Below are 25,357 nucleotides of genomic sequence, written 5' to 3'. Positions count from 1 at the left end.
ACAGGCATTTGAGTAACCTTTTCTTTAAAACAGTTTGTTTAGTGTTTGTCTAACCTGTTCTTAAAAATAATGGGGATTCCACAGTCTCCCTTGGGAACCTATTCTAGTTCTTAAATATCCATATAGTTAGAAAGTTTTTCCTAATATCTAACCTAAATGTCCTTTGCTGCAGATTAAGTTAATTATTTCTTATCTGACCTTCAGTAAGAATGGAGAACAATTGATCACTGTCCTCTTTATAACAGCTCTTAACATATTTCAAGACTGTTATCTTGTCCCCCCATGCAAGTCTTCTTTTCTCAAAATGAAATATACCCATATTTTTAACCTTTCCTCATAGGTCAGGTTTTCTAAACCTTTATCATTTTGGTTGCTGTCCTTTGGATTTTCTCCAATTTGTCTGTATCTTTTTGAAAGTGTGGCACCCAAAACTGGAGCCAGTACTCCAGATGCGACCTCACCAGTGCTGAGTATAGTGGAACAATTAGCTCCTCTGCATTACATATGACACTCTGGTTAATATACCCCAGAATGATATTAGCCTTTTTTGCACCCTCATCACACTGTTGACTCATATTCATTTGTGATTCACTATAATCCTCCGATCTTTTTTTGCATTACTACTACCTAACTGGTTATTCCCCATTTTATAATTGTGCATTTGACTTTTCCTTCCTAAGTACAGTACTTTGCACTTGTTTTTATTAAATTTTATCTTGTTGATTTCAGTCCCATTCTCCAATTTATCAAGGTCATTTTGAATTCTAATCCTGTCCTCCAAAGTGCTTGCAACCCCTCCCCGCTTGGTGTCATACGCAAATTTTATAAATGAACTGTCCAAGTCATTCATGAACATTTTTAATAGTACTAGACCCAGGATAGACCCTTGCAGATCCCCACTAGTTATATCTTCCTTGTTTGACAGGAAACCATTGATAATTATTACTATTTGAGAAAATGTAGTATGCAAGCTCCTATTAAATAGTATTGAAAAAATCAGTATATTAATATGTTCCTGACATCTGGGGTTGGTTAAGTTCTATAAAGTTCTCAGTGATTTAGGACCCAATTCAGCAAGGTACCTAAGCATGTCCTTAACATGAATTGTCCATGGGACTACTGACATGCTTAAAGTTAAGAACCTACATAAGTTTCTTGCTGAACTGAGCCTTAGAGTCCAGTTACCTTAGAGGTCAGAGGCCAGATTCTGAGCTGCATCTTGTGTACACCCCAGAATAGGAGAGACAGCCCAGAAGGGGCCAAAAACTCCTTTTTGCTGCCCAAATTGTGTGCTGTTCCAGGGGCCAGTATGGTTCCTCGTATATATTAGAGCAGCCTAGGGGCTGCCCAAACTTAACGGTATCTGAAATGGCTCACTATTTGACCTCCAGGCAACCATCATAGTTTGAATGCAGAGTACTCTGATCACACCTCTGTCATGCCTGTATACCAGGAACTGCTTGAGGGGATGGGCAGTAGAAGTCCACTTGGAGAATGCCATGGCGTGCCAGCCTTTTTATGCTGCCAAAGTATTGTAAATGGAATAGATCAGTTATGGCACTTTAGCTAAGTAGACAAGCTGTTTTGCAACAGAGTACAAGGGCAATAGGGGAGCTACAGCAGCATCAGGAAGATGGCTTTTTCTTTTCCCCTCTGAAAAGTAATACTGTGTGTCTCAAAGATTTGGCATTTTAAAAATTTGGCTTTATGTTTAAAAATAAATAACTATCAGGCACTTAAGATTCCTTCTAAGGGTATGTCAACACTACGGGATTAATCCGAATTTATATAATTCGAATTTTGGCAACAGATTGTAAAAAGTCGAATGTATGCGGCCACACTAAGCACATTAATTCGGCGGTGTGCGTCCATGTACCGGGGCTAGCGTCGATTTCCAGAGCGTTGCACTGTGGGTAGCTGTCCCATAGTTCCTGCAGTCTCCTCCGTCCATTGGAATTCTGGGTTGAGATCCCAATGCCTGATGGGGCCAAAAACATTGTCGTGGGTGGTTCTGGGTACATCCTCCCCCCTCTCCAGGGAAGCAACGGCAGACAAGCGTTTCGCGCCTTTTTCCTGGGTGAACAGTGCAGACGCCATACCACAGCAAGCATGGAGACTGCTCAGCTCAAGACAGCAGTCATGAACATTGTAAACACCTCATGCATTATCGTGAAGTTTATGCTGAACCAGAACCTGCAAAACCAGGTGGCGAGGAGTAGGCTACGGCAGCGCGGTGGCGAGAGTGATGAGGACATGGACATGGAATTCTATCAAACCACGGGCCCCGGTGCTTTGGAGATCATGCTGTTAATGGGGCAGGTTATAGCCGTGGAACGCCGATTCTGGGACCGGGAAACAAGCACAGACTGGTGGGACTGCATAGTGTTGCAGGTGTGGGACGATTCCCAGTGGCTGCGAAACTTTCACATGCGTAAGGTCACTTTCATGGAACTTTGTGACTTGCTTTCCCCTGCCCTGAAGCACCAGAATACCAAGATGAGAGCAGCCCTCACAGTTGAGAAGCTAGTGGCGATAGCCCTGTGGAAGCTTGCAACGCCAGACTGACAACGATCAGTCGGGAATCAATTTGGAGTGGGCAAATCTTCTGTGGGGGCTGCTGTGATGCAAGTAGCCAAAGCAATCACTGAGGTGCTGCTACGAAAGGTAGTGACTCTGGGAAATGTGCAGGTCATAGTGGATGGCTTTGCTGCAATGGGATTCCCTAACTGTGGTGGAGCCCATATCCCTATCTTGGCACCGGAGCACCAGGGTACCCAGTACATAAACCACAAGGGGTATTTTTCAATGGTGCTGCAAGCACTGGTAGATCACAAGGGATGTTTCACCAACATCGTGAAGGCTGGCTGGGAAAGGTTCATGACGCTCGCGTCTTCAGGAACACTACTCTGTTTAAACGGCTGTAGCAAGGGACTTACTTCCCAGACCAGAAAATAACCATTGGGGATGTTGAAATGCCTATAGTTATCCTTGGGGACCCAGCCTATCCCTTAATGCCATGGCTCATGAAGCCATACACAGGCAGCCTGGACAGGAGTCAGGAGCTGTTCAACTACAGGCTGAGCAAGTGCAGAATGGTGGTAGAATGTGCATTTGGACGTTTAAAAGGTTGCTGGCGCTCGTTACTGACTCGGTCAGACCTCAGCCAAACCAATATCCCCATTGTTATTGCTGCTTGCTGTGTGCTCCACAATCTCTGTGAGAGTAAGGGGGAGATCTTTATGGCGGGGTGGGAGGCTGAGGCAAATCGCCTGGCTGCTGATTATGCACAGCCAGACACCAGGGCAATTAAAAGAGCACACCAGGAAGTGCTTCGCATCAGAGAAGCTTTGAAAACCAGTTTCATGACTGGCCAGGCTACGGTGTGAAAGTTCTGTTTGTTGAAAACCCGCCCCCTTGATTCACTCATTCCCTGTAAGCAAACCACCCTCCCCACTTAAATCACAGCTTGCTTTTAAAGGAAATAAAGTCACTATCATTTAAAAATCATATATTCTTTATTAATTGATTATAAACATAGAGAGAGAACCGACAAGGTAACCTGGGTGAGGTTTGGGAGGAGGATAGGAGGGAAGTAAAAGGCCACTGAAAAAATTCAATATAATGACAGCCTTTTGGTTGGGCTGTCCACTGGGGTGGAGTGGGAGGGTGCACGGAGCCTCCCCCCCCCCGCGCGTTCTTACACGTCTGGGTGAGGAGGATATGGAACATGGTGAGGGGGGAGGGAGGTTATACAGCGGCTGCAGTGGCAGTCTGTTATTCTGCTGCTGTTCCTGAAGCTCCACCAGACGTTGGAGCATGTCCGTTTGATCATGCAGCAACCCCAGCGTTGCATAGGATTACCATTCGTCCGGATTTACCCGGACATGTCCTCCTTTTTGTGTTAAAAATAGCGTCCGGAGGGAATTTGTAAATCACTCAAAATGTCCGGGATTCCCCCCCAGGCAGAGCGAGGTGCGGCTGGGAGGGCTGCAGGAAAGTCAGCCTCTCGCCTGGGGCTCTGGCAGCCAGAGCCCTTCCCCCTGTAGTTTGCCAGGCTAGATTCCGGAGCAGCTGTAGAGCTCCTCCTCCCTCCCCCCCCATTCTGAGCCGGCCGGTCTGCCGGGCCGTTTGCATCGGCCTCGGCAGCTCCTCCCCTGCAGCCCCGCGCCCCGCTCGGGCAGCACTGTGCAGGGGCAGGGACCGGGTTGCATGTTGTGCTGGGGAGCGCAGCCACGTGTCCGGCTCCACACAGAGCCTAACACCATGTTCTGAGCGGCGGGGTAAGGGGGCCAGGGGGCAGGAAAAGGGGCAGGGAGGTTCTGGAGGGGGCAGTCAAGAGAGGGGGGGGTCGGGAGTTCGGGGGGGGGCTTTTTGGGGGGGTGGAGAAGGTTTTGGGCAGTCAGGGTACAGGTAGGGGGTAGGGTCCTGGGGGGCAGTTGGGGGGGGTCTTAGGAGGGGGCAGTTAGGGGACAAGGAACAGGGAGTCTTAGGTAGGGGGTGGGGTTCTGGAGGGCAGTTAGGAGCAGGGGTCCCAGGAGGGGACAGTCAGGGGACAAGGAGTGGGGGGGTGCGGGGTTGGGAGTTCTGGGGGGGAGCTGTCAGGGGGCAGGGGTGGGGAGAGGGATCAGAGCAGTCAGGGGACAGGGAGCAGAGGGGTTTAGATGGGTTGGGAGTTCTGGGGGGGCTGTCAGGGGGTGGAGAGTGGTTGGATGGGGCGTGGGAGTCCCAGGGGTCTGTGTGGGGGTGGGGGTGTGGATAAGGGTTGGGGCAGTCAGGGGACAAGAGGCAGGGAGACTTAGGTAGGGGGTGGAGTCCTGGGGGGCAGTTAGGGGCAGGGGTCCCAGGAGGGGGCAGTCAGGGGACAAGGAACGGGGGGAGGGTTGGGGGTTCTGAGGGGGGCGGGAAGTGGGAGGGGCAGGGGCAGGGGTAGGGCGGGGCTCCTCCCGTCCTCTTTTTTGCTTACTGAAATATGGTAACTCTAGCGTTGCAGCCTGCCACCTCTCATCTCGAGCGTCCCTCATGACCTCACGTTCACTGGCATCTTTCCTGTACTTAGATACTGTGTCCTTCCACTCATTCAAATGAGCTCTTTCATTGCGGGTGCATTCCATTATTTCTGAGAACATCTCATCTCACGTCCTCTTTCTCCGCCGCCTTATCTGAGATAGGCTTTGGGACGGAGGAGGGAGGCTTGAAAAATTTGCAGCTGCTGGAGGGATGAAAAAAAGGAGAGAAGTTTTTAAAATGATACATTTTACAGAGCAATGCTTATACTCTTTCATGGTGAACAACACTATTCACATTACATAGCACATGAGATTTTAGTACAAGGTCGCATTTTCCATCTTAATATTGAGTGCCTGTGGCTTTGGTGTTAGAGATCACAGATGTAGGTCCGGGCAACAGAATTCACCTATGCGGCCATGGTAAGCCACTGTCTTGCGGCTTCTGCGCCCTCCTTTCCCACATACCAAGCAAAGCCCATTGACTGCTGCGGTTTTCCTGTTAACTTTCAGCAGCAGAAAACAAACTAACCCCCCCCCATCCAATTCTCTGGGATGATCGCTTTATCCCTCCCCCCACCGCGTGGCTGGTATCAGGGAAGATCCCTGCAGAAACCAAACTAACCCCCCACCCCCTCTCCCGCCATGAATTATCTGGGATGATCGCTGTACCCCTCCCCCCACCGCATGGCTGGTATCAGGGAAGATCCCTGCTAGCCAAAGGCGAAAAGCTCAGCGCCAATCCCCTGCCCCCACACCCGCGCTTGGCTAAGTGCAGGGAAGGATTTCTTTTCAGCCACAGGCAAACAGCCCAGTAGGAACGGCCACCTCTGTCCCCTTAATTAAATTCCCGTATTTCAACCAGGTTACCATGAGCGATATCACTCTCTTGAGGATAACACAGCGAGATAAAGAACGGATGTTGCTTGAATGCCAGCAAACACCAGGACCATACGCTACCAGGCTTTATCATGCAATAATACCAGATTACTTGCTACTAGCATGGCGTGGTCAAGTGTCCTACCATGGAGGATGGAATAAGGCTGCATTGCCCAGAAACCTTCTGCAAAGGCTTTTGGAGTACCTCCAGGAGAGCTTCATGGAGATGTCCCTGGAGGATTTCCGCTCCATCCCCGGACACGTTAACAGACTTTTCCAGTAGCTGTACTGGCCGCGAATGCATCCCAAGTCCTCAGGGCAAAGTAATCATTAAAAAACGCTTGCTTTTAAACCATGTTTTATATTTTAAAAGATAAACTCACCTGAGGTCCCTTCCATGGGGTCATGGTCTTGGGTACTGGCTTGGGAAGCTTGGGAGGGTACTTCAGTCAGGCTGAGAAAAAAATCCTGGCTGTTGGGGAGAATGGAGTGCTGTGTGCTCTCCGCAAGCTCGTCCTCCTCCTTCTCCTCCTCCTCTTCCCTGTCCGCAGAATCCTCAGGTGTGGTTGATGAGATTACCCCCACATCGGAATCCACGGTCAGAGGTGGGGTAGTGGTGGCGGCCCCCCCTAGAACTGCATGCAGCTCAGCGTAGAAGCGGCATGTCTGCGGCTCTGACCCGGAGCGACCGTTTGCCTCCTTTGTTTTCTGATAGGCTTCTCTGAGCTCCTTGACTTTCATACGGCACTGCTCTGAGTTCCTATTGTGGTCTCTCTCCATCATGCCCTTGGAGATTTTTTCAAAAGGTTTGGCATTTCGTCTTTTCGAACGAAGTTCTGCTAGCACTGAATCCTCTCCCCATATAGCGATCAGATCCAGTACCTCCTGTAGAGTCCATGCTGGTGCTCCTTTTCGATTATCGGCCTGCAAGGTTATCTGTGCTGATGAGCTCTCTGTGGTCACCTATGCTCTCCTGTGCTGGGCAAACAGGAAATGAAATTCAAATGTTCGCGGGGCTTTTCCTGTCTACCTGGCCAGTGCATCAGAGTTCAGATTGCTGTCCAGAGCTGTCACAATGGTGCACTGTGGGATAGCTCCCGGAGGCCAATACCATCGAATTGCGGCCACACTAACCCTAATTCGAAATGACAATATCGATTTTGGCGCTACTCCGCTCATCGGGGAGGAGTACAGAAATCGATTTTAAGAGCCCTTTATTTCGAAATAAATGGCTTCGTTGTCTGGACGGGTGCAGGGTTAATTCGATTTAACGCTGCTAAATTCGAATTAAACTCATAGTGTAGACCAGGCCCTAGTATTCAGTGTGAAAAGAATCCATCCTCAGTTTAGCTACACAAACAGAGATAAATTAATAAAAGTAATGACAAGACAGAGCAGAACCAAAAAATCTTTTGATCAGCAAGTCAGCTCTGCTGTGGATTTCAAAGATATGATATACACTTAGGCTTACTTCCCAGTTTTAATTTGTCTGCTATAGAGTTACTGATGGTTCTGACATTACTAATATTTATCTCCCACTTTTTTTCTTAATTGTACAACTGGGAAAATCAAGGACACCATTTGAAAAGGGAAGAGGGATTCTAGGGTTCATTACTGGGATTCTAGTAACAGTAGAACTCATGACAATTAATGTTTCCCTTTCATTTCATGTCAGCACTGCAATATGTTGAGTGTAGCTAAAAGATGCTCTTGTTTTCAACAGAGTAGCAACAATTATTGATTAGCAATGGAGAGCGATACCACTTTCCTCCAGCAACTGGGTATCATCATATATCATATGATATTACTATTTTAAAATGCCAGTTATAAAAAGTCTAACTGTTGACACAGCCTCATTGGAGAAGAGGTGAAAATACATTGAAACTTTTCCAGTTAACTCTTTATATCATTTAATTGGTCAGTAGTTTCGCATAATGGAAATCCAGTTACCAGTGATGTGGACTAGAACGTTATATAAGTCTGTCTCTCTAAAGCTACCAACTTTGTAGATTCAGTGGGCCAGGTTCTGATCTAAATTAATGAAGTAAATCAGGAATACCTTTATTGGAGTCACTCCAGGTCTTGTGATATGTTACTAAATTGTTTTTGTTTCTAAGATAGTTAACATTTCCTTCTGGCTGGATAAATGATCCGTGTTTGCTATTAAGTCTGCAGGCAAGTTGAACAACATTGATCTGAAAATAAACAGGGAATTACAAAAATTTAAGATGTCTTCCCTAACTTGCAGCTGGGGAAATAAGGCAGTATTTAAAGAATTAAGTTTACACAGATGTGAAATGACAGTCTTTAAGGGTTTCTTAGAAACTAAAACAAAAAACAAAAAAACCTCCACAAACTTGTGAGAGATTAAAGATTCCATTAAGTGTAAAATACAGTTAGTTATTATTTTATTTTTCTTTCTGAGACCAAAACAGACAGTAACGGATGCAGAACTAGCTTGTGATCAGGCTCATTACTATCTTGTTATCAAAGCACAGACCAGATGGCATGACCTAGCAAGGGTAAGAAAAACATTTTCATTAAATAAATAAGCTGCACTAATGGATTTTAGAACATTATGCAATGTCGATTTTCAGATTATACAAATATTCAAAAAAGGCATTTGTAAAGTAGCTCATTAATGATAAAAACTTATATGTATAAAACTAAACTGCTGGAGTATTTGATCTTTAAAAATTTAATTATTTAGTAGTTTCTATTAGAATTGTTTCTAAAATTTTCTTTATATTACTATTGTTATTTATTATTATTTATTATTAAATATATGTATTGTAATAGTATCGAGAGGCCCCAATCATGGATCACAGGATCCATTGTGCTAGGTACTGTACATACACACAGAAAATTGCACTTGCAACACAGTCCTCATTAAGGCAATTAGTCTGTGCCAAAATACCAATAATTATATGAAGAGAAACTTATAAACAGTAAAAACTAAATAATTAAAATTTCATGTATGTGAACCAATTATTGTATACTCTGAGGATAGTGGAGGGCAGGTAGTTGTGGATTGAGGAAAGGATGACTGGAGAGAGTAAACTTTGTTATTTCATTACATTGTTATAAAATTTCAGTAAATGAGTCCATACTGCTGCTACTTAAAATTTGCAAGATGAGCATGTACAGCTGCAACTAAAGAATACTTCATATTAGTTTATGGCACAACAAGCTGGAGCCAGCATCTGCAGAATTGGACACCTCAGTCCTTGGGTACACTTGGGACTTCACAGCGCTGCCGCGGCAGCGCTGTGAAGCACGAGTGTAGTCGCACCGCCAGCGCTGCGAGAGAGGTCTCGCAGCATTGTATGTACTCCACCTCTCTGAGGGGAGTAGCTTGCAGCGCTGCGAGGGAGCGTGCAGTGCTGCAGGCTCTGATTACACTGGCGCTTTAGAGCGCTGCACTCGCTGCGCTCGGGGGGGGGGGCGTTTTCACACCTCTGAGCACAGCAAGTTGCAGCGCTGTACGCCAGTGTAGCCAAGGCCAAAGTGTGGATTTTCAGTCTGTACCTTCCACCTCTATGCATCAAGGTTCGTGCATACCCACACCCGTATGCACACTTTTAATGCTCAAATCCCAGTGTACACAAGTGATAGAAGTTTCATATGCAAAACACATTGCCAGCACACACATATTTTACTTCACCAAGAGATAATCAGGCCCAAAAACTCGTTAAAAATGGAATTCATCTTGGTATGTTTTTTCATTCTTCCCTAATTCCTATTATTCCTGATGCGTATAAAGAGACTAAGTATTTTGTAAAGCCTGTTCCCTCTTGTTATTAAAAGTTTCTTAAATTCTAGACTTTCCGTGAGTTTGATAGCGAAGGCAATGGCATTGTGCAGCCAGAGGATTTGAGAGCTGTCTTGTTCAGATTTGCCATTCCAATCACCCCAAAAGAATTTGAAAAGCTTTGGGCAAGGTAAAGTGGCTCTAAATATTAGTTCTTCAGCAACAATGTATCTATTTAACCTGACACAGGAGTCTTAGTGAGGACAGTGAATTACAATTGTTTACTTTCTAAGGGAGACTTATTTTATTATGTTGATACCAGCTCACCATGATGCCGTGTTCCAAAATACGGGCTTTTATCACACTAAGATCACTATCACAATAAGGAAATGCCTAATCAGTTCTCAATGAAGTCAGCGAGTCTTACTTCTATTGGGTTTAATGGTATTGCCTGTCCCCTTTAATTTGAGCTACCCTTTCAACTCTGATGATCACTTGGATTACAAGTAAAGTAAATTTGGTTTTCTGCTAGGACCTTATTTATATACACAGATGCCCGCCAGTTCTCCCAAGTTGGCAGTCAGTTGCAGAGAGGCTTAGGAGTGGAACAGCAGGAGTGTTCCAGATCAGACTAGAAGTGCATTGGTAGAGCTTTTGAAGGAAGCTTGTCTATACCATACGTCTATATGAAGTCAATGCTATCAGCTGCTTCTTTTCACTCACAAAATTTTCAACTTAAATAAAAATGATTCACTGGAAAGAAATATGATATGTAGCTAACACATAACAAAGAAAAGTAAGATTGTTTCATGCTGTGTAAAAATTGTGAGTGATACCGAGATACGTTTTTATAGACAAGTAATTTGTTGTGAAGGGGGAAAAAACACTAGCCCTATGTCAGCTGAGAGTAGTAGTACTATAAATTGTGTCTGAAACAGGAGAAGAATGTCAGATGCATGTGACATTGTATAAAATCCACCTTCATTATAAGTCTTTAAAAACACAGATTCTCTATGGTATAAGGCTCAGGTTTATAGTGTCTTGGTTTCAAACTGCATTAACTGTATGGTTTATTTCCTAGCACTGATTCATCTCTGAACTATTTTCTACTTCATTACATTTTACTTTCTATTCTTATTCCTTATGGATGTCATGCCACACTACAATATGTCCCTTCCATTCAGTCATCTGCTGCACAACTTCATTCCCAACCATCACGCATTTATAGGACATAAAATCTTTTATTTACCTTCTGTGACTGTATGTAGAATAAAGGAATTGGAATAACAACGAAGCCTAAATTAGGCCTTTCCCTGCATGGGTGCACTGGAGAAGGAAGGGGTTGCACAGAGCATACCTACGGCAAGGTCTCTATCCAAAAAGGCATAAGCAGTTTTAATACAGTTAGGCCCAGATTTTTAAGAGTGGCCTCTAATTTTAAGTACCTCTATTTTGAGTGCCCACCTTGATATTTAGGGCCTGATTTTTAGAAGTGTCACAACTCCTATTGAAATCAGTGGTCAGCACCTCTTGAAAGTCAGCCTCTCTGTATCTCAAGTCAGGCATCTAAAAATAAGGTACCATGAAGTAGAGAATATTTCAGTCAAGTTGGTCCTTAGAGTAGAATTTTCAAAAGTGCCTAAGGATATGTCTACACTGGAAAAAAAAGCCCTGCGGCAGCGAGTCTCAGAGCCTGGGTCAACTGACTCGCACTCCTGGGGCTCGCGCCACAGGGCTAAAAATAGCAGTGGAAACATTCTCACCTCTTGGGCTGGAGCCTGGGCTCTGAGACACACCCCGCTTTCTGGATTTTACAGCCCAGGCTCTAGCCTGAGCGGGAATGTCTACACTGCCATTTTTAGTCCCGAGGCGTGAGCCCGAGGCAGTTGACCCAGGCTCTGAGCCTCACTGTTGTGGGAGGTTTTTTGCAGTGTGTAGATGTACCCCAAGTCCCACTGAAAGTCATTCTTACACACTTTTGGCATGATATCTAAAAGGACTGAAAATCAATGAGACTTTAGCAGCTAAGTGACTTAGGCATTTTGAAAAATTTATGGTAATGCCTTGCAGTGATGAATATATGAATATTTCATTCTAAAAGAATATTTCTTTTAAAAGGTATGATACAGTTGCAAAAGGCTACCTTACTCACCAAGAATTTCTGCAGAAATTGGGGTTAGAGTTTGCACCAGCTGACACTGGACTAAGCAGACATATTGTGGAAGACAATTATGCAAGTTTAATGGAGCATTACAGTAATCAGCAAAAGAAGCATTTGGAGATGGAAGAGCAGCAGAAACAGCAAACTAAAGCCCTACATGTCAGTGAGATTAAAAAGCAGATCAAGTAAGTTATTTATCAGTTAAGTGAATAACTTTCATGCTGTGTTTATTGTTACTGTGGTAAAACGTAATGCTAAGCATACATATATGTATTTACAATCCTTCTCTGAAGATAAATCCTACTAGATACTGGGCCAAATTTATACCCAGTGTAACTCCACTGATTTCAGTGGGGATAAGTTTGACTCATTCAGTTGTTCGAGGCAATTCTAAAATATTCTCCCTGGCAGTATATCATTCATTTTGTAGAATTTATGGCCCCAATCCTGGGCTGTGTCAGAGCTACTATTGACAGAGATTGAGGGAGAAGAGCAAAGGTAGCTTTAAGCCAAGCCTCCTTTGCAGTTCTCTGATCCTAGAGGTGGCTGGGTCCCAGTAAAAATTAGAGCAGCTACCCAGCTGTATCTGACCCAAAGGGGCATTTCTGGTAGCTGGGATTGTGCGGCATGAGGACACCTTAGTCACACACCCTTCCCGATTACCATGCTCAATGCATGGAGATGGGTGGAAAGCATAAGAGCTGCTATGCTATTGGGAATCCTCCACCAGACTTGTCACCACTGGCAATTTTAAAATCAAGATTAGATGTTTTCCTAGAAGATCTACTCTAGCAATTATTCTAGGGATGTTCTATGTCCCGTGTTACACAGAAGGATGATCCCAGTCATCCCTTCTGGCCTTGGAATCTATACATTTGTTAAAATAAAATGATGGCAGGGTTGTGTCTCTGGAGCAGCCACAAAAAAACGCCATAGCAGGGGCCAAAATGTGGTCCTATATAAGAGAAGCAAACAACAAACATCTTGCCTCTAAACTGGTGGAGTCCCCACTTAATTTCTATCAAACTCTATATTCTCAGAGATAAGACATCTGTCCTGGGAGATCTGGCTGACAAACAAAAAGGTAAAGCAAATGAATGCCATCTTCTCTGGTTTGACTGCTTGGAGGATTCCATCATTGCAGACTAAGTCTTTTCCTCTGGGCTGCTGCTCCTAAGGCTATGTACGCACTACAGCTTACCTCAGTATAAGTTATGTCACTCAGGGGTGTAAATAAGCCACCCCCCTGAGCGATGTAAGTTACACCGACCTCAGCGCCTGTGTGGACAGTGCTATGTTAGCGGGAGAGCTACTGCTGCTTGTGGTGGCTGGAGTAATTAAGTCATGAGAGAGCTCTCTCCTGTCGGCTTAGAGTGTCTGCACTAGTAGTGCAAAAGCGGTGCAGCTGCATCAGTGCACGGTGCTGCTGCGAGCTCTTTAGTGTAGCCATAGCCTAAGCTTCCTTTATTGCCACCTAACTCTGCTCCTGACTCCTTCTCTCAGGACAAGACCATCTCAGGTTTTAGCTCTCTCTACTAAAGGAGGCTTTTCTAGGGTGACCAGACAGCAAGTGTGAAAAATCGGGACGGGGGTGGGGGATAATAGGAGCCTATATAAGAAAAAGACCCAAAAATCAGGACTGTCCCTATAAAATCAGGACATCTGGTCACCCTAGGCTATTCCCATCTCCCTTGGACTCAGAGGAGAATCTAATGATCCCCATTTGCCCCAATGAGTCTGAAGGAATTAACCTGCAGCTCCCTGTAGAGTTCCAGTACTGTCAACAGAGCGAGGCAACAGGAGAATCCTGTTGCCCTCTTACAATGCCATTAAAGCTATGTATTTTCAGGTTATGGTCAATCACCACCTGGCCTCATTACTTATTTGTTTTTCTCATTTCCCCTCCCCTCCAGCCATTGGTTGTTTTGGAGAGAGAGAGAGAGAGAGTGTGTGTGTGTAAGCTCTTGAGAGCAGAGGCCTTGCTTTATTTAGGTTAGGAAAGCATCTAGCATTTTGTGGGTGCTAACGAAGTATTATTATTAATAGTAATACCTCCTGCTCACATCATCAATGAAGGGGATGTATCCACAATAAAGTAAACCAAGACAAGCCACATTGTCTTCCAGACAAAGGGGGAGAAATCATTCTTTGCTCAGAAGGTAAAAGACAACATAACAGAAAAAAAGGAGAAAAATGCTAGCTAAGCTATTGTTTCCTCCCCTTTTTTAATATATTTTACTGTGGCCCAGGCAGGAATTTAAAAATTAAGGGCAAAACTCTCCTCTCTGATCTGCATTGCAGATCTCTTTCCTGCATTGTGGATCTCTGAGTCATGTTGTGCACTCATTACGTAATGGAACTCCCATTGGCATCAGTGAAAGACTACATAATATGCCACAGAGCTGGTTTGGCAGGTGGTGTGCTGCAATCGCTGCTTATTAGACTATTACCTGAAGTTCTTCTGTCATGTCCACCTGTAGTCTCTTGTCTCTTGCAAGCTCTTTTGGTCAGGGTCTGTCTCTTTGTTGTATGTTTGCCACACACAAGGGGACCTTGGCCTCTAGATGCTATTGCAATACAAATAATAAAAAAATGCTACCAATAATGAAGAGGCCCGTGCTGCAAGTCGGAGCTCTGCAGTGTGGGTCCACCGTCCAAGACAGTGATTGAAGTCATAGAGGGCCACAAAGTAATTGGGGTGTGATATTTGGACACACACCGCAATATTTGCATTGTTCTGAATCATCTCATTTTGTGATATTATCACAAAAATACCATTCGCATTAGAAAACACACTAGGCCATTGCACTGTGATTGTTTAGTCCTCCTCTCATAGGAATTGCCATATTAGATGGAATCCCAAGATCCATCTAGTCGAGTATCCTGCCTGGGCCAGTGGCCAGAACTAGAGCCCAAATCCACAAAGGGACTTAGTCATTGTGATGCAGAGGATTTTAATGCCTAACTTCTAGGCACCTGGAAAATCACAGGAACAACACTGTGATCTGGAAAGCCTAAGTTAGGTGCCCAGGCTCCCCATACAATTCATGGGGAGACGGAGGTGCCTAAGAATGCAAACCACAAAAGCCAGCATGCTAGGCAGGGACCCTCCTAAGTTAGCCAGTGGGAGATGCTGATGAGAGTGGTGTGTCATAAACCCCACCCCTCTGAGGGAGACTGGTGCTTTAGGCCAGGCTGCTGGGAGGCACCTGTCTCTGCTAGTGATCCACAGCCAGGAGTCAGATGGCTTAGGTGCCTAAGACATGTGAGAAGCAGTGAGACAGGCATCTAACCACCTTATAACTTGTAGCCCAGTGGGTTAAAGCACTCAGCGGGGCTGTGAGAGACCCACCTCTCCCAGGTGGGGAGAAAGGCTGTGAACAGGGATCTGCCTGCCACCTTTCAGGAGAATGCTCTAACCACTGAGCAATGGGATATTCTGGTGTGGGGCTCCCTCAATCTCTCCTGCTAAAGCTGTTCCACCTTGGATAAATACTGAAAGAGTTGCTGGGTCATGAGAGATGACTCTATAGCCTTGTAATTAAGGCACCCTCCTAAGTGGTGGGAGACTTGGGCTAGGTCTACACTACCCGCCTAAATCGGCGGGTAGAAATCGACCTCTCGGGGATCGATTTATCGTGTCCCGTCGGGACACGACAATCGATCCCCGAATCGGCGCTCTTACTCCACCAGCGGAGGTGGGAGTAAGCGCCGTCAACAGAAAGCCGCGGAAGTCGATTTTGCCGCCGTCCTCACAGCGGGGTAAGTCGGCTGCGATACGTCGAATTCAGCTACGCTATTCATGTAGCTGAATTTGCGTATCTTAAATCAACTCCCCCCGTAGTGTAGATGTACCCTTAGAGTCCAGTCTCCTTGCTCCAGTGACTCTTTAATTAGTCATACACAATGGAACAGCTTCAACAGGAGAGACTGAAGGCTATATCCCATAGCCTTGTGATTAGTGCTGGGAACCCCTGTTTAAATCCTCTCTCTGTTTTAGGCAGAGGGAGGATTGAACGTGGGTCTCCCACATCCTGCATGAATGCTCTAACCACCAAGATCAAAGTTGCAAGGTGGGGATCACTTCATCCTCTCGCCAGATTTTGAATGGGATCTGATCTGGCAGGCAGCCTCTGAGTACACTTATTCGTTTGGGCCCACAGGTGCTCCTCTGGTTCTCTCATCTATTTTCCTCCAGTTCATGGATTGTTGTGGAGCTTGGGCAAGAGATAGGCATCCAGATGCCTAGCATGAGGCAGCAGTAGGCACGCCCAGAGGCAAAAACATAGGACCCTGGGGAACCTTTACTGCCAACTTTTAGGTGCTGAGTGAGTTTAGCTGTCCATAGGGTCAGGCAGCAGCCAAACACCAGTTTGGGGGGTTGCAGTGGTGCCTAAAACTAAATCTGGAGTTTTGGCAGCTAAATATCTTTGTGGATCTGGGTCTAGATGCTTCAGAGAAAGATGTTAGCAGCCCCTCCCTCATTAGATTTTATCCCAATTTCTAATAGCTAGAGATTGGCTTAAGACCTGAAGCATGAGGTTTAATATCCCTTCTACAATTTTTGTTATTAATTATTATAACTCTGGATATTTTTGATACCCATATAAATGTCCAGTCCCTTTTTTGAATCTTGTTATGTTCTTGGCCTCAGTGACTCCCTGTGTGCAATGAGTTCCACAGTTCAATCACAAGCAATGTGAAAAAGTGTTTCCTTTTATCAACCTTAAGTTTCACACCTTTTAATTTCATTGACCATGTCCTTATTCTCTGTCGCTTTCCTTGCCTATATCCTGACTGCCGGGAGTTATCCTCCGGTAGCAATTCCAGTCTGTTTGCTCTGCACACTCACTGGTCCTTCACATTCACTTTGCTCTGTCTGAAAGCAAGCAGTGCAAGAAGAGTTGAACCCAGACCCCTGGACGCCTCAAGTTTTACATAGGAAGGCTGTAAGTGTCTCTTGAGCCACAGGTTGGAGTCATTGCTTTAAAAATGAAGTGCATTGTGTGTATAGACACAATGGAAGGCAGTGATCCAGCAGAACCACCAATGTTCCCCTTCATGAGAGGGTCATGGGCAGCAGAGCTGGGTACAATGCCCATTCCACCATGTTGGTCAGCATAAAGGCATTTGAAGGTGGAGGGAGGCCAGATACAATGGCTACAGGATTTAGTGGTTCCAGTGGCTACAAAATCCAACACAGATGGTATACAATGGTCCTCGCCCTTACCTCACTCCCTGAGGGTTGGGAATTGCATTCCTTCCATCTGTCCAAGCCTGGCTCAGGCTAGTTTACACAGCCCATTTACTCTGGCTTTCTGAAAGTGTTGTGAATTTCACCCTAAATTCTTTGTAGCAGTTTTAGTGCCCTGTGATTAGACACAGTAAAACTGACAAGGACTCTGAGCATCTTAACATTCAAAATATAATGCTGGATATATAATTTTTTTGGTTTTGTTTTAACTCACAGGAACAAATACCCCAAATTAGAAACAGACATTGAGCAGCAGCTCTCCAGCGCTTCAAGAGAAATACAAAACATTTGCAAGACAAGATTATTTTTTGGCAGCATAGCTGTATCCATAGTTTAAATCCTCATTTACTCAGTGCACATATTTACTGCTGCAAGTGGAATAATTACTGCTTGGAAACCATTACTCAGTCCAAGAAATGATGAATGCCTCAATTTTCTAAAAATATGAATCTCAAAAGCTGTTTTGATTTTACATCTTCCTTTACTTTCATTTTGAAGGTTTAAGTGGAAGATAATAGTGGTGATGAAGAGCTATCATTTAGCAGCATGGGTCGGAATGTAACATACCCCTGTAAAGGATTCCAAAATAATGGTGCTGTTGTGATAGATTAAGGGCCTCATGGTGCCTTTAAAGTACAGCCTTTCATTGTGGGCAGTGTGGAGCCGCACTGTCTCATGGGGAGGGATTCCTCATTGAGCACCCTTGAGGGGGTGCAGGCTGTATTAGCAGGTGGCAGCAGCCTAAAGGATTCCCTGATGCACCTACCTTGCTTTGAAGGCCAGTATGGAGACGTAGACCATACTGGCCCCCACTTCCTCCATCCAGCCTGCAGTTGTGGCTGGCCCTTAACATGTGTCAAGCAAGGCAGGAAATACCCTTAGTGCTCTCCATCCATGCACCTCTGTAAGAGCCCGTCACATTCTGACACTACATGCCTGATCGGTGTTTCATAATCTACATCTGGCCATAATTCTCATTTATTTTAAACTTTGCATTCATCTTTAGTGACTCCTCCAGCCAGTTGAGAGTCAGTGATAGGTTGTGGAGGCAGCAGTAAAGTATGGACAGGTTGGTGTTAAACTAAGAGTAAAGGGAAAGCGAGGGGTGATGCCTGGGCTCCAAAAGGTATTCAAAAGATCCCCAACTTCTCTGGGATGAAAATGACAAAATAAATGGGGGAGAAACGAGTCTTGGGTCTGAACTGATTAATCTGTGAAGAATCAGATGATGTTTTAAATACCTGGTAGCAGCTCTAATGAACTCATCCAAAGCCCAGTGAAATCACTGGGAGTTTTTCCATTGACTTCAGTCAGTTTTGGCTCTGTCCCTAAAATAGTATAGTTCTTGCTCTGATATAATAATTCCAATTAAACAGCAAGACTTTCTGTTCTTGTTAAAGTTTTATCAGCCCAATATTGCAGAGGGTAATTTGCTGGAAGTCAATTGTCATAACAGCTATATTAAACATTGTATATCTTCTTTAGGGCCAGGTTTTCAAAGAGGGATCTAGATTTTGTATCTTTAATTTTGAATGGTCAAAAGCAGGTAGTTAAACCATCTAACTAATTGATTTACAAATCCAAATGTCATTTGTACACATATATCTGGGTGGTTTAACCCTGAAATTGCTTGAGCAAATTTAAAAGTGGTTTTTGAAAATTAGACATCCTAATAATTTTTGTATCACTCTTTGGACAAATGATACCAAGTTAACAAATGCAAGGAAACTGAGATTCTTGCTCTGCCTTTTATTTTTGTATATTTGTATTTATTTTTCTAATATTTAACAGGAGAACTAAAACAAACAGCTGCTCTCTTTCAGGGATAAATTTAGGGACTACTTCCAAGACTTCAACAAGGCCTTTTATAGACTGGATAAAAATAAAGATGGCTATATAACAGTAGATGACCTACGCAGGATGCTGCAAGAATTCAACTATTATCTTGATGATGAACAGTTCACCAGTCTTCTAAACAGGTTTTTATAATTATATCATAGGTCTCTCTTTTGTCCCAAGCCAATAAAGGACTTAAGTATGCACTTTACTTTAAGAAAATAAGTAGTCTTATTAAAGCCCATGCAATTACACACATACTTAAAGGTACCCATGTGCTGAAGCGCTATGCTCGATCAAGGTTGATTCTGAGCATAAATAGGGTGGTAATTGATTTTTAGATAAAATTAAAAACAGATTAATTTACTCTGTCATCCTCATAACATTAATGTTGTAACAACTTAAAGGCTTTTGAAATCAAGCTGATTATTTGAGGAAATTAAGCAGATCTGAAAATAGGTCAGGTTTTTAGTGTATTTTAAAATTTGTAATTAAATTAGTAGTTTTATTTAATTAAACAAAAAAGAGTGGGAGGAAAAACCCTGCAAAACCAAAAATTTAATCATATTGGGTTAAAAAGTATTAATTTTCAAATGCTACTGCTATGCAAAGGCATACATTCTGTATTGTGTCTTAATATCATCAAGTAATATCAAGAAATAGAATCTCTTTATAAGGTCTATAGAACACAAAGGACCTGATCTAGTAGAAGATATCCATAGCTTTCTGCACGTCACAAGCCACAGAAGTGACATCCCTATGTGGCACTGCATTATGTTCTCATAACACTGTTAGACCAGACTCTTTAAAAAGAAATTACAAAATCTTTTCTCAGTTCACCTTTTGTTGAGTGATCAACTTTTTATGAATGGAAACCCTAATAAGAATCTTCTGCTTGTTTCTTCTTCAAAGACCTCTTGATGATAAACACCTCCATTCATTGTAATTTTGTTCAGATTATTCCTTTCTAGATCCAAAACAGACTTTTCTAAATAATACAGAGTAGATTAGCATTTGCATTTGGTTTTATTACTAAAATTTTAATACCAACTTGGCAATTTATTTCTCTGCTGAAATGGTGTTGATTATTTCCTTTTGCACAGCGTCTCCAGTATTGGAGCCAGCTTGACATTGGTAATATGTGGGAGTGCTGTGCAGCTGCAAGACACAAAATCAGGGCTCTTGAATGTATTTTTCTTAGTAACGGATATTGGGTCTATGGTTAATTTCTGTTCCAGCCTCTTTTTATAAAGCTTCCTTTTTGTTTAACTGGCTCTCCTCAATAATTAGACATTCTATTAAGAGGATATTCTGGTGATTGGTGATGGTCCTTTTTCTCTGTGAAAAAAGATGACAAAAGTACATTACAGTAATTCACTTTCACATATAGAATATAAGATTCACCATGCTGGTCAGACTATAGGGCAATCCACTCTGGCACTGGCAAGTTCTTGATGCTTCAGAGCATACTTTAGCCATTAAATTTCCGTAGCAAAGGGTGCAATGCTGAATGCAGGACAGAAAAAGTCCTCCCTGGCCCCTGTGGTATGAGATTTGCTTACCTCTATCAAAGCATGCATAGTGTCAACAGATGTGATTACTGGTCATAAAATTATCTAGGCCTATTAAAACTCCCTGTACAGTCTCTGAGCGAGATCCTGATCTCAGTTACCCCCAGTGTAAATCTGGAATAATTCCAATGGAGCCAACGGATTGCACCAGGTTAAGTGAGCAGAATCTCTCTGACTGAGTTTTGATGGTAATAAATTCCATAAGCTGACTACACTGAATTTCCACTGGGGTAGCTGAGCAGAATCTGCCCTTTGATGCTATGATTTACTATGGTAATGAATTCCACAGGTTTTTTCTCTGATTGTTTTAAATCTACTTGATATCATTTAATTGAATGTTCTTGTCTGATGGGGCAGTGGAATAAATAAATAAATAAAATAATTCCAATCCGCTTCCCCCAACTCTTCTCCTTCCTGTACTAAACAACCCTTATTTTTGCAGTTTCTCTCCATATGTAAATCATGACTTAATTCTCATCTTATGTGGTGAAACATCCTTGAGTAAAAATGAATTTGGTTTTGTAACAAATTCCTCCGCAAAAAAACCTCAAAATCATATGTTAGAACTCCTCTTTCCCCATGCTGATATTTGACGCAAAAATGTATTCACTGTTTATACCTGGAGCTATCTATATTTAGATGTGCAGCTCACTGAATTTCTTATATGATGAAGTACAAAACTCCATAGTCTCTGTGATCTACCAGATATTACAGTTGGCAAGCAGATATTTAAAAGGTCTGAGAGGAGATTTGAGAGACTTCAGGCCAGACTCTCCAGTGCAACCTGACCATGAAATCTTAGCAGCAAATTCCCCTTGTGGAGGGGAACTCTTCATTGGTTGGAGATGGCATCTGCTGGGCCAGACATATCACCCTTCAACTCAGTGGATGTGCCAAGGGAGGAACGGCGTGTATCAGAGGAATAGTGAAGGGGAACTTCATTACACCAGTCCTCCACATCCCCCAGACACCTTATGCCAGTGGCTTAGGTTAGAGCAGCCATTATGTTGCTCTCATGGATACCAGAGCCAGGCTCGTGCAGGATCAGGAGCTGTACATTGTTCCCTGATAGCCTGCCACCCTGTGCCCAGTGGAGCGCAAATGCAGGGGCCAGTCGAGCCCTTCAGTTATAAACTCAAGAAAAGCTTTGCATGGAAATTGATCTAGTTTCCTACCATGTGATGAATAGAAGGCAGTTCATCCAGTGTTTATAGCAGGAGGCCAGGAACCAGAACTCTGGATTCCGTCTGCAGCTGGCACACTGTGATTTTGGGGAAGTCACTAAGGATATGTCCACACAGCAGCTGGCAGCAAGCTAGCATACTAAAAGCAGCAGTGTGGACTTTGCGGCTCGGGCAGTGGTTCATGCTCTCAAGCCCACCTGACCCCCTATGTTCGAGCTTGGGTGGCTATCCCGAGGCTTTGCTAGAGCCTCAGTGCCCACAGTGCTTTGTTTAGCGCCCGAGCTTGAGCTAGCTCAAATCTGTGTCCCTAGGCTGGGAGGCTCCCTCCCACCAGCAGTGTAGCCATACCTTAGGGCTTGATTTTCAGAGATGCTGAGCAGCCACAACTCCCACGGAAGCCCACAGGAACTGCAGGGACTCAGCACTTTTAAAAGTCAGCCCAGTAATCGCTCTTTGCCTCAGTTTCCTTTTCTGTAATACTGGGATAGCAAAACTTCATGGGATACTGTGAGATTTATGTTATACTTTAACAGCACGTTTAGATCCTGGAATGAAAGGCACTTTGCAAAGTGCAAAATTGGGGCAGGGACTATCTTTTTGTTCTGTGTTTGTACAGCACCTACCACAGTGGGGTCCTGGCCCAGACCTGGGTCTCACTTCCACAATACAAATAATAATAAATTAGTAGCAGTTGTAGTAGTGATATACTTTTTTTACAAAATGTTGATATACTATTCTGCTTTTTCTCTTAGTTTAGGAATCAGTATTCATGACAGCAAGCTCTCTTATTTTGATTTCCTGAGAGCGATTGATGATGGCAGAGCATCTAAATACCAGAAGAGACAAAAGCATGCTGCACCACCTGCAAGCTTTGCAATGCTCAGCTTAGAAAAGACCCTAATTAAGATAAAAGAAATAGTTACATCTTCTTATGATTTGTTATACAAGGTAGGTTACATGTGGACATAACATTTCATTTCACTTCTTTATGCTTGGATGGGGACTAGCCCAGCTGTCTAGAAGCATTTCTGCTGCTAAGTGGGGTTCCCCAATCCCAGGCCAGCAAGAGTGGGGATAACTATAAAAGTAGCATGGTCGGCCCCCATCAGAGAAAGCACTTTCTATAGCATTTTTGCAGCATCAACCTGTGGTGGTTACATGACGTAGCAATGACAACTCTGCAGCAGATGGCCATGTGAGGATAGAGGTTGGTGAGTAAAAGGGGAAAACAGGATCTTAGAGCCCTGTGACAGGGTTGGGACTCACCACCCAGCGCCTCCTGCTGGTTACCTTCGGGAATTAGCTCAGTCTAGTGGAGCGCCCTCTCCTGGTGGTGTCCCACCCGTTGTCTTGCCCTTGGTTGGCATCTGAGCCCGCGTCGCTCTCCAGCTTACCCTATCCCCCCAGCTGCATTTGGCTGGTGGGGTCCCCTCCCTGCTGTGCCCCCCGGTTCTCCTGTGTTAGTTTGCCCCTTCCCCCCTGCAGCCTGCCTCACCCGGACGGTGCCCAGCAGGAGGCACCAGCTATGGAAACTATGTAGTAGATGGAGGGGATCCTGCCCCCCTTGTCGAGTCCCCCCCGAGGAGGCTTCGGTGGAAGTTCCCATGGTCCCTATACCACCTGTGTCCCCCGCCGCCACAGATACCAGGGCAATTGTTGTCTCTGTGACTGGCAGGGAGGTTGCTGGGGCCGAGGGGACTGAGTTCACCTCAATATTTGAGGAGGTCAAGGCTGTGGGTCTGACCCCTGTCACCCAGAGGGAGGACAACCCCCCGGCAGCAGGCCTCGATCTGGGCGGTGGTTTAGCCCCACTGCCCCCTCCTCCTCCCTGCCCCTCACACCATGTTGAAGCCCCTGCACTTATCCTTGGGGTGCCCCTGGCTCTACCTGTCAGCCCCGCCACAGATGCCTTCCCATGTGAGGCCGCCGAGCCCCTCGGGGTGACAGCCGATCTCGAGCGGCCGAGCCCTGAGCCTGTGGGTGCACACTCTACCACCCGCACGGAGCGGTTAGCCTCCCCTCCGGAGGGGGCCCAGCTGATGACTCCCCCATGCCTGACGCCGTGGCTGCGGGTGATGCTCTTGCAGTGACGCCCGTGCCCGACGTCGGCGAAGGCCCCCCTTTTGCCCTGAGTCCTGGTCAAGAGGAGCCGCACCCCAGCTGCTCAGCTGCTGGGGACCATGTATCCGTTTCTGTCCCCGCTCCCGTTACTGCCCCTGCCCCTACTCCTGTCCCCTCTCCTGTCCCAGTCCCAGTCCCTGTTCCCATTCCTGCCCCTCCTCCTGCCCTTGTTCCAGATCCTGCCCCTGATCCTGCCCCCAAAGCATCGCCTGTCCCCTCTCCACTTCCCATTCGACTGCCGCCCCTGAGGTTGTCTCATTCCCGCTATCCACGGACAATCCTCAGGGGCCGGTTTTCGTGTCTCCCCTTCCCGACATGATGGGGGCTGCACTATTCCCTCCGCTGCCCCCTTCCTTGCCGGGGATGGAGACGGGCTGCCCGGCGCAGCAGTGCAGGGGCTCGGCCTCTTGTTTGCCCATCTCCGTGGTCCACAAAGATCTCTTGGGAGCCCCACCGGAGGACGGCGGCGGATTGGCCGCTGCATCCCCCTCTGCGCTGAGGGATGAGCTGCGCCGCTTCCTGAAGGACACCTGTGGCTCAAAGAGCAAGGTGCAGCTTGCTCTCCAGTGCTGGGGGGACTGCCATTGTGTCCTCCGGGCCACGAGGGCCCTTTTGGGGGAGGGGAGAGGGACCGAGAGGCAGGACATCGCGGCCTACCGGCGGGCCCGCAAGTTCCGCAACTCCCTCATGACCTTTGGGGTCGAACATGGGTTGTTGCGGGGAGTGCTGGAGGCTGTCGATCACCCTGCCCATGAGGATCCGCCCCAGCCCTCCCTAAGAAAGCTGTCATCTTTGCCTCCTTAAACACCCGGGGCTGTAGGGTGGGTCTCTGCAGGAGCCAGGTGCTCTCCTTCCTTCGGGAGGGGGGATACTCTGTGCTCTTCCTGCAGGAGACCCACATGGCTCCAGCCGTTGAGGCTAGCTGGCGGCTGGAGTGGGGGGACGGGGTATATTTTAGCCACCTTGGCACCCGCTCAGCTGGGGTGGCCACCCTGTTCTCCCCCGAGCTACGGCCCGAGGTGCTGGGGGTCGCCAAGGTTGTGCTGGGTCACCTGCTGCATGTCTGGGCCTGTGTGGAGGGGCTGATATTAAACCTGGTCAATGTTTACACCCTGAACACAGGCCCGGAATGAGTGCGTTTCTATCGGCAGGTGTCGGCCTTCCTTGGCACCCTGGATCCTCACGAGTGCCAGGAGTCGAGAATTCCCAGGTGGCCGCAGGTGTCCTCAGGGAGATGGTGGATCATCACTCCCTGGTGGATGTCTGGTGTGACCACCACCCGGACGACAACACCGCCTTCACCTATGTCCGGGTGGAGGAGGATCGGTCACGCCACTCCTGATTGGACCGCATTTATTTCTCATGTTTCTATCTGGCACGGGCCCACACCTCCAGCATCCAGCCAGCCCCATTCTCGGATCACCACCTGGTGACCGTGACGGCCTCTCTCAGTTCGGAGAGGCTGGGGCCGGCCTATTGGCATTTTAACAACAGCTTGCCGGAGGACGTGGGCATTGTGGTCTCCTTCCGGGAGTTCTGGCTGGCCTGGCGGGGACAGCGGCGTACCCTTCCCTCGGCGAGGCGGTGGGATGTGGGG

The 25,357-nt window shown here is 45.8% G+C and overlaps 1 protein-coding gene across 1 annotated transcript in view; it reads left to right on the top strand.

Moving 5' to 3' along the window:
- Positions 1–25,357, top strand: part of EFCAB6 (EF-hand calcium binding domain 6) — a 157,965-nt gene that overhangs the window by 94,968 nt on the left and 37,640 nt on the right. Inside the window, exons 19-23 of the mRNA XM_054037841.1 lie at positions 8,308–8,404; positions 9,705–9,823; positions 11,752–11,979; positions 18,872–19,027; positions 22,392–22,587. Coding sequence (XP_053893816.1) covers positions 8,308–8,404; positions 9,705–9,823; positions 11,752–11,979; positions 18,872–19,027; positions 22,392–22,587 — 796 coding nt within the window. The remainder of the gene's footprint in view (positions 1–8,307; positions 8,405–9,704; positions 9,824–11,751; positions 11,980–18,871; positions 19,028–22,391; positions 22,588–25,357) is intronic.

Source organism: Malaclemys terrapin, chromosome 1, assembly GCF_027887155.1.
Source record: "Malaclemys terrapin pileata isolate rMalTer1 chromosome 1, rMalTer1.hap1, whole genome shotgun sequence".
Classification (NCBI taxonomy): domain Eukaryota; kingdom Metazoa; phylum Chordata; order Testudines; family Emydidae; genus Malaclemys; species Malaclemys terrapin.
Note: the sequence above shows the minus strand (reverse complement) of the source record. Positions and strands in the feature narration are given on the sequence as shown.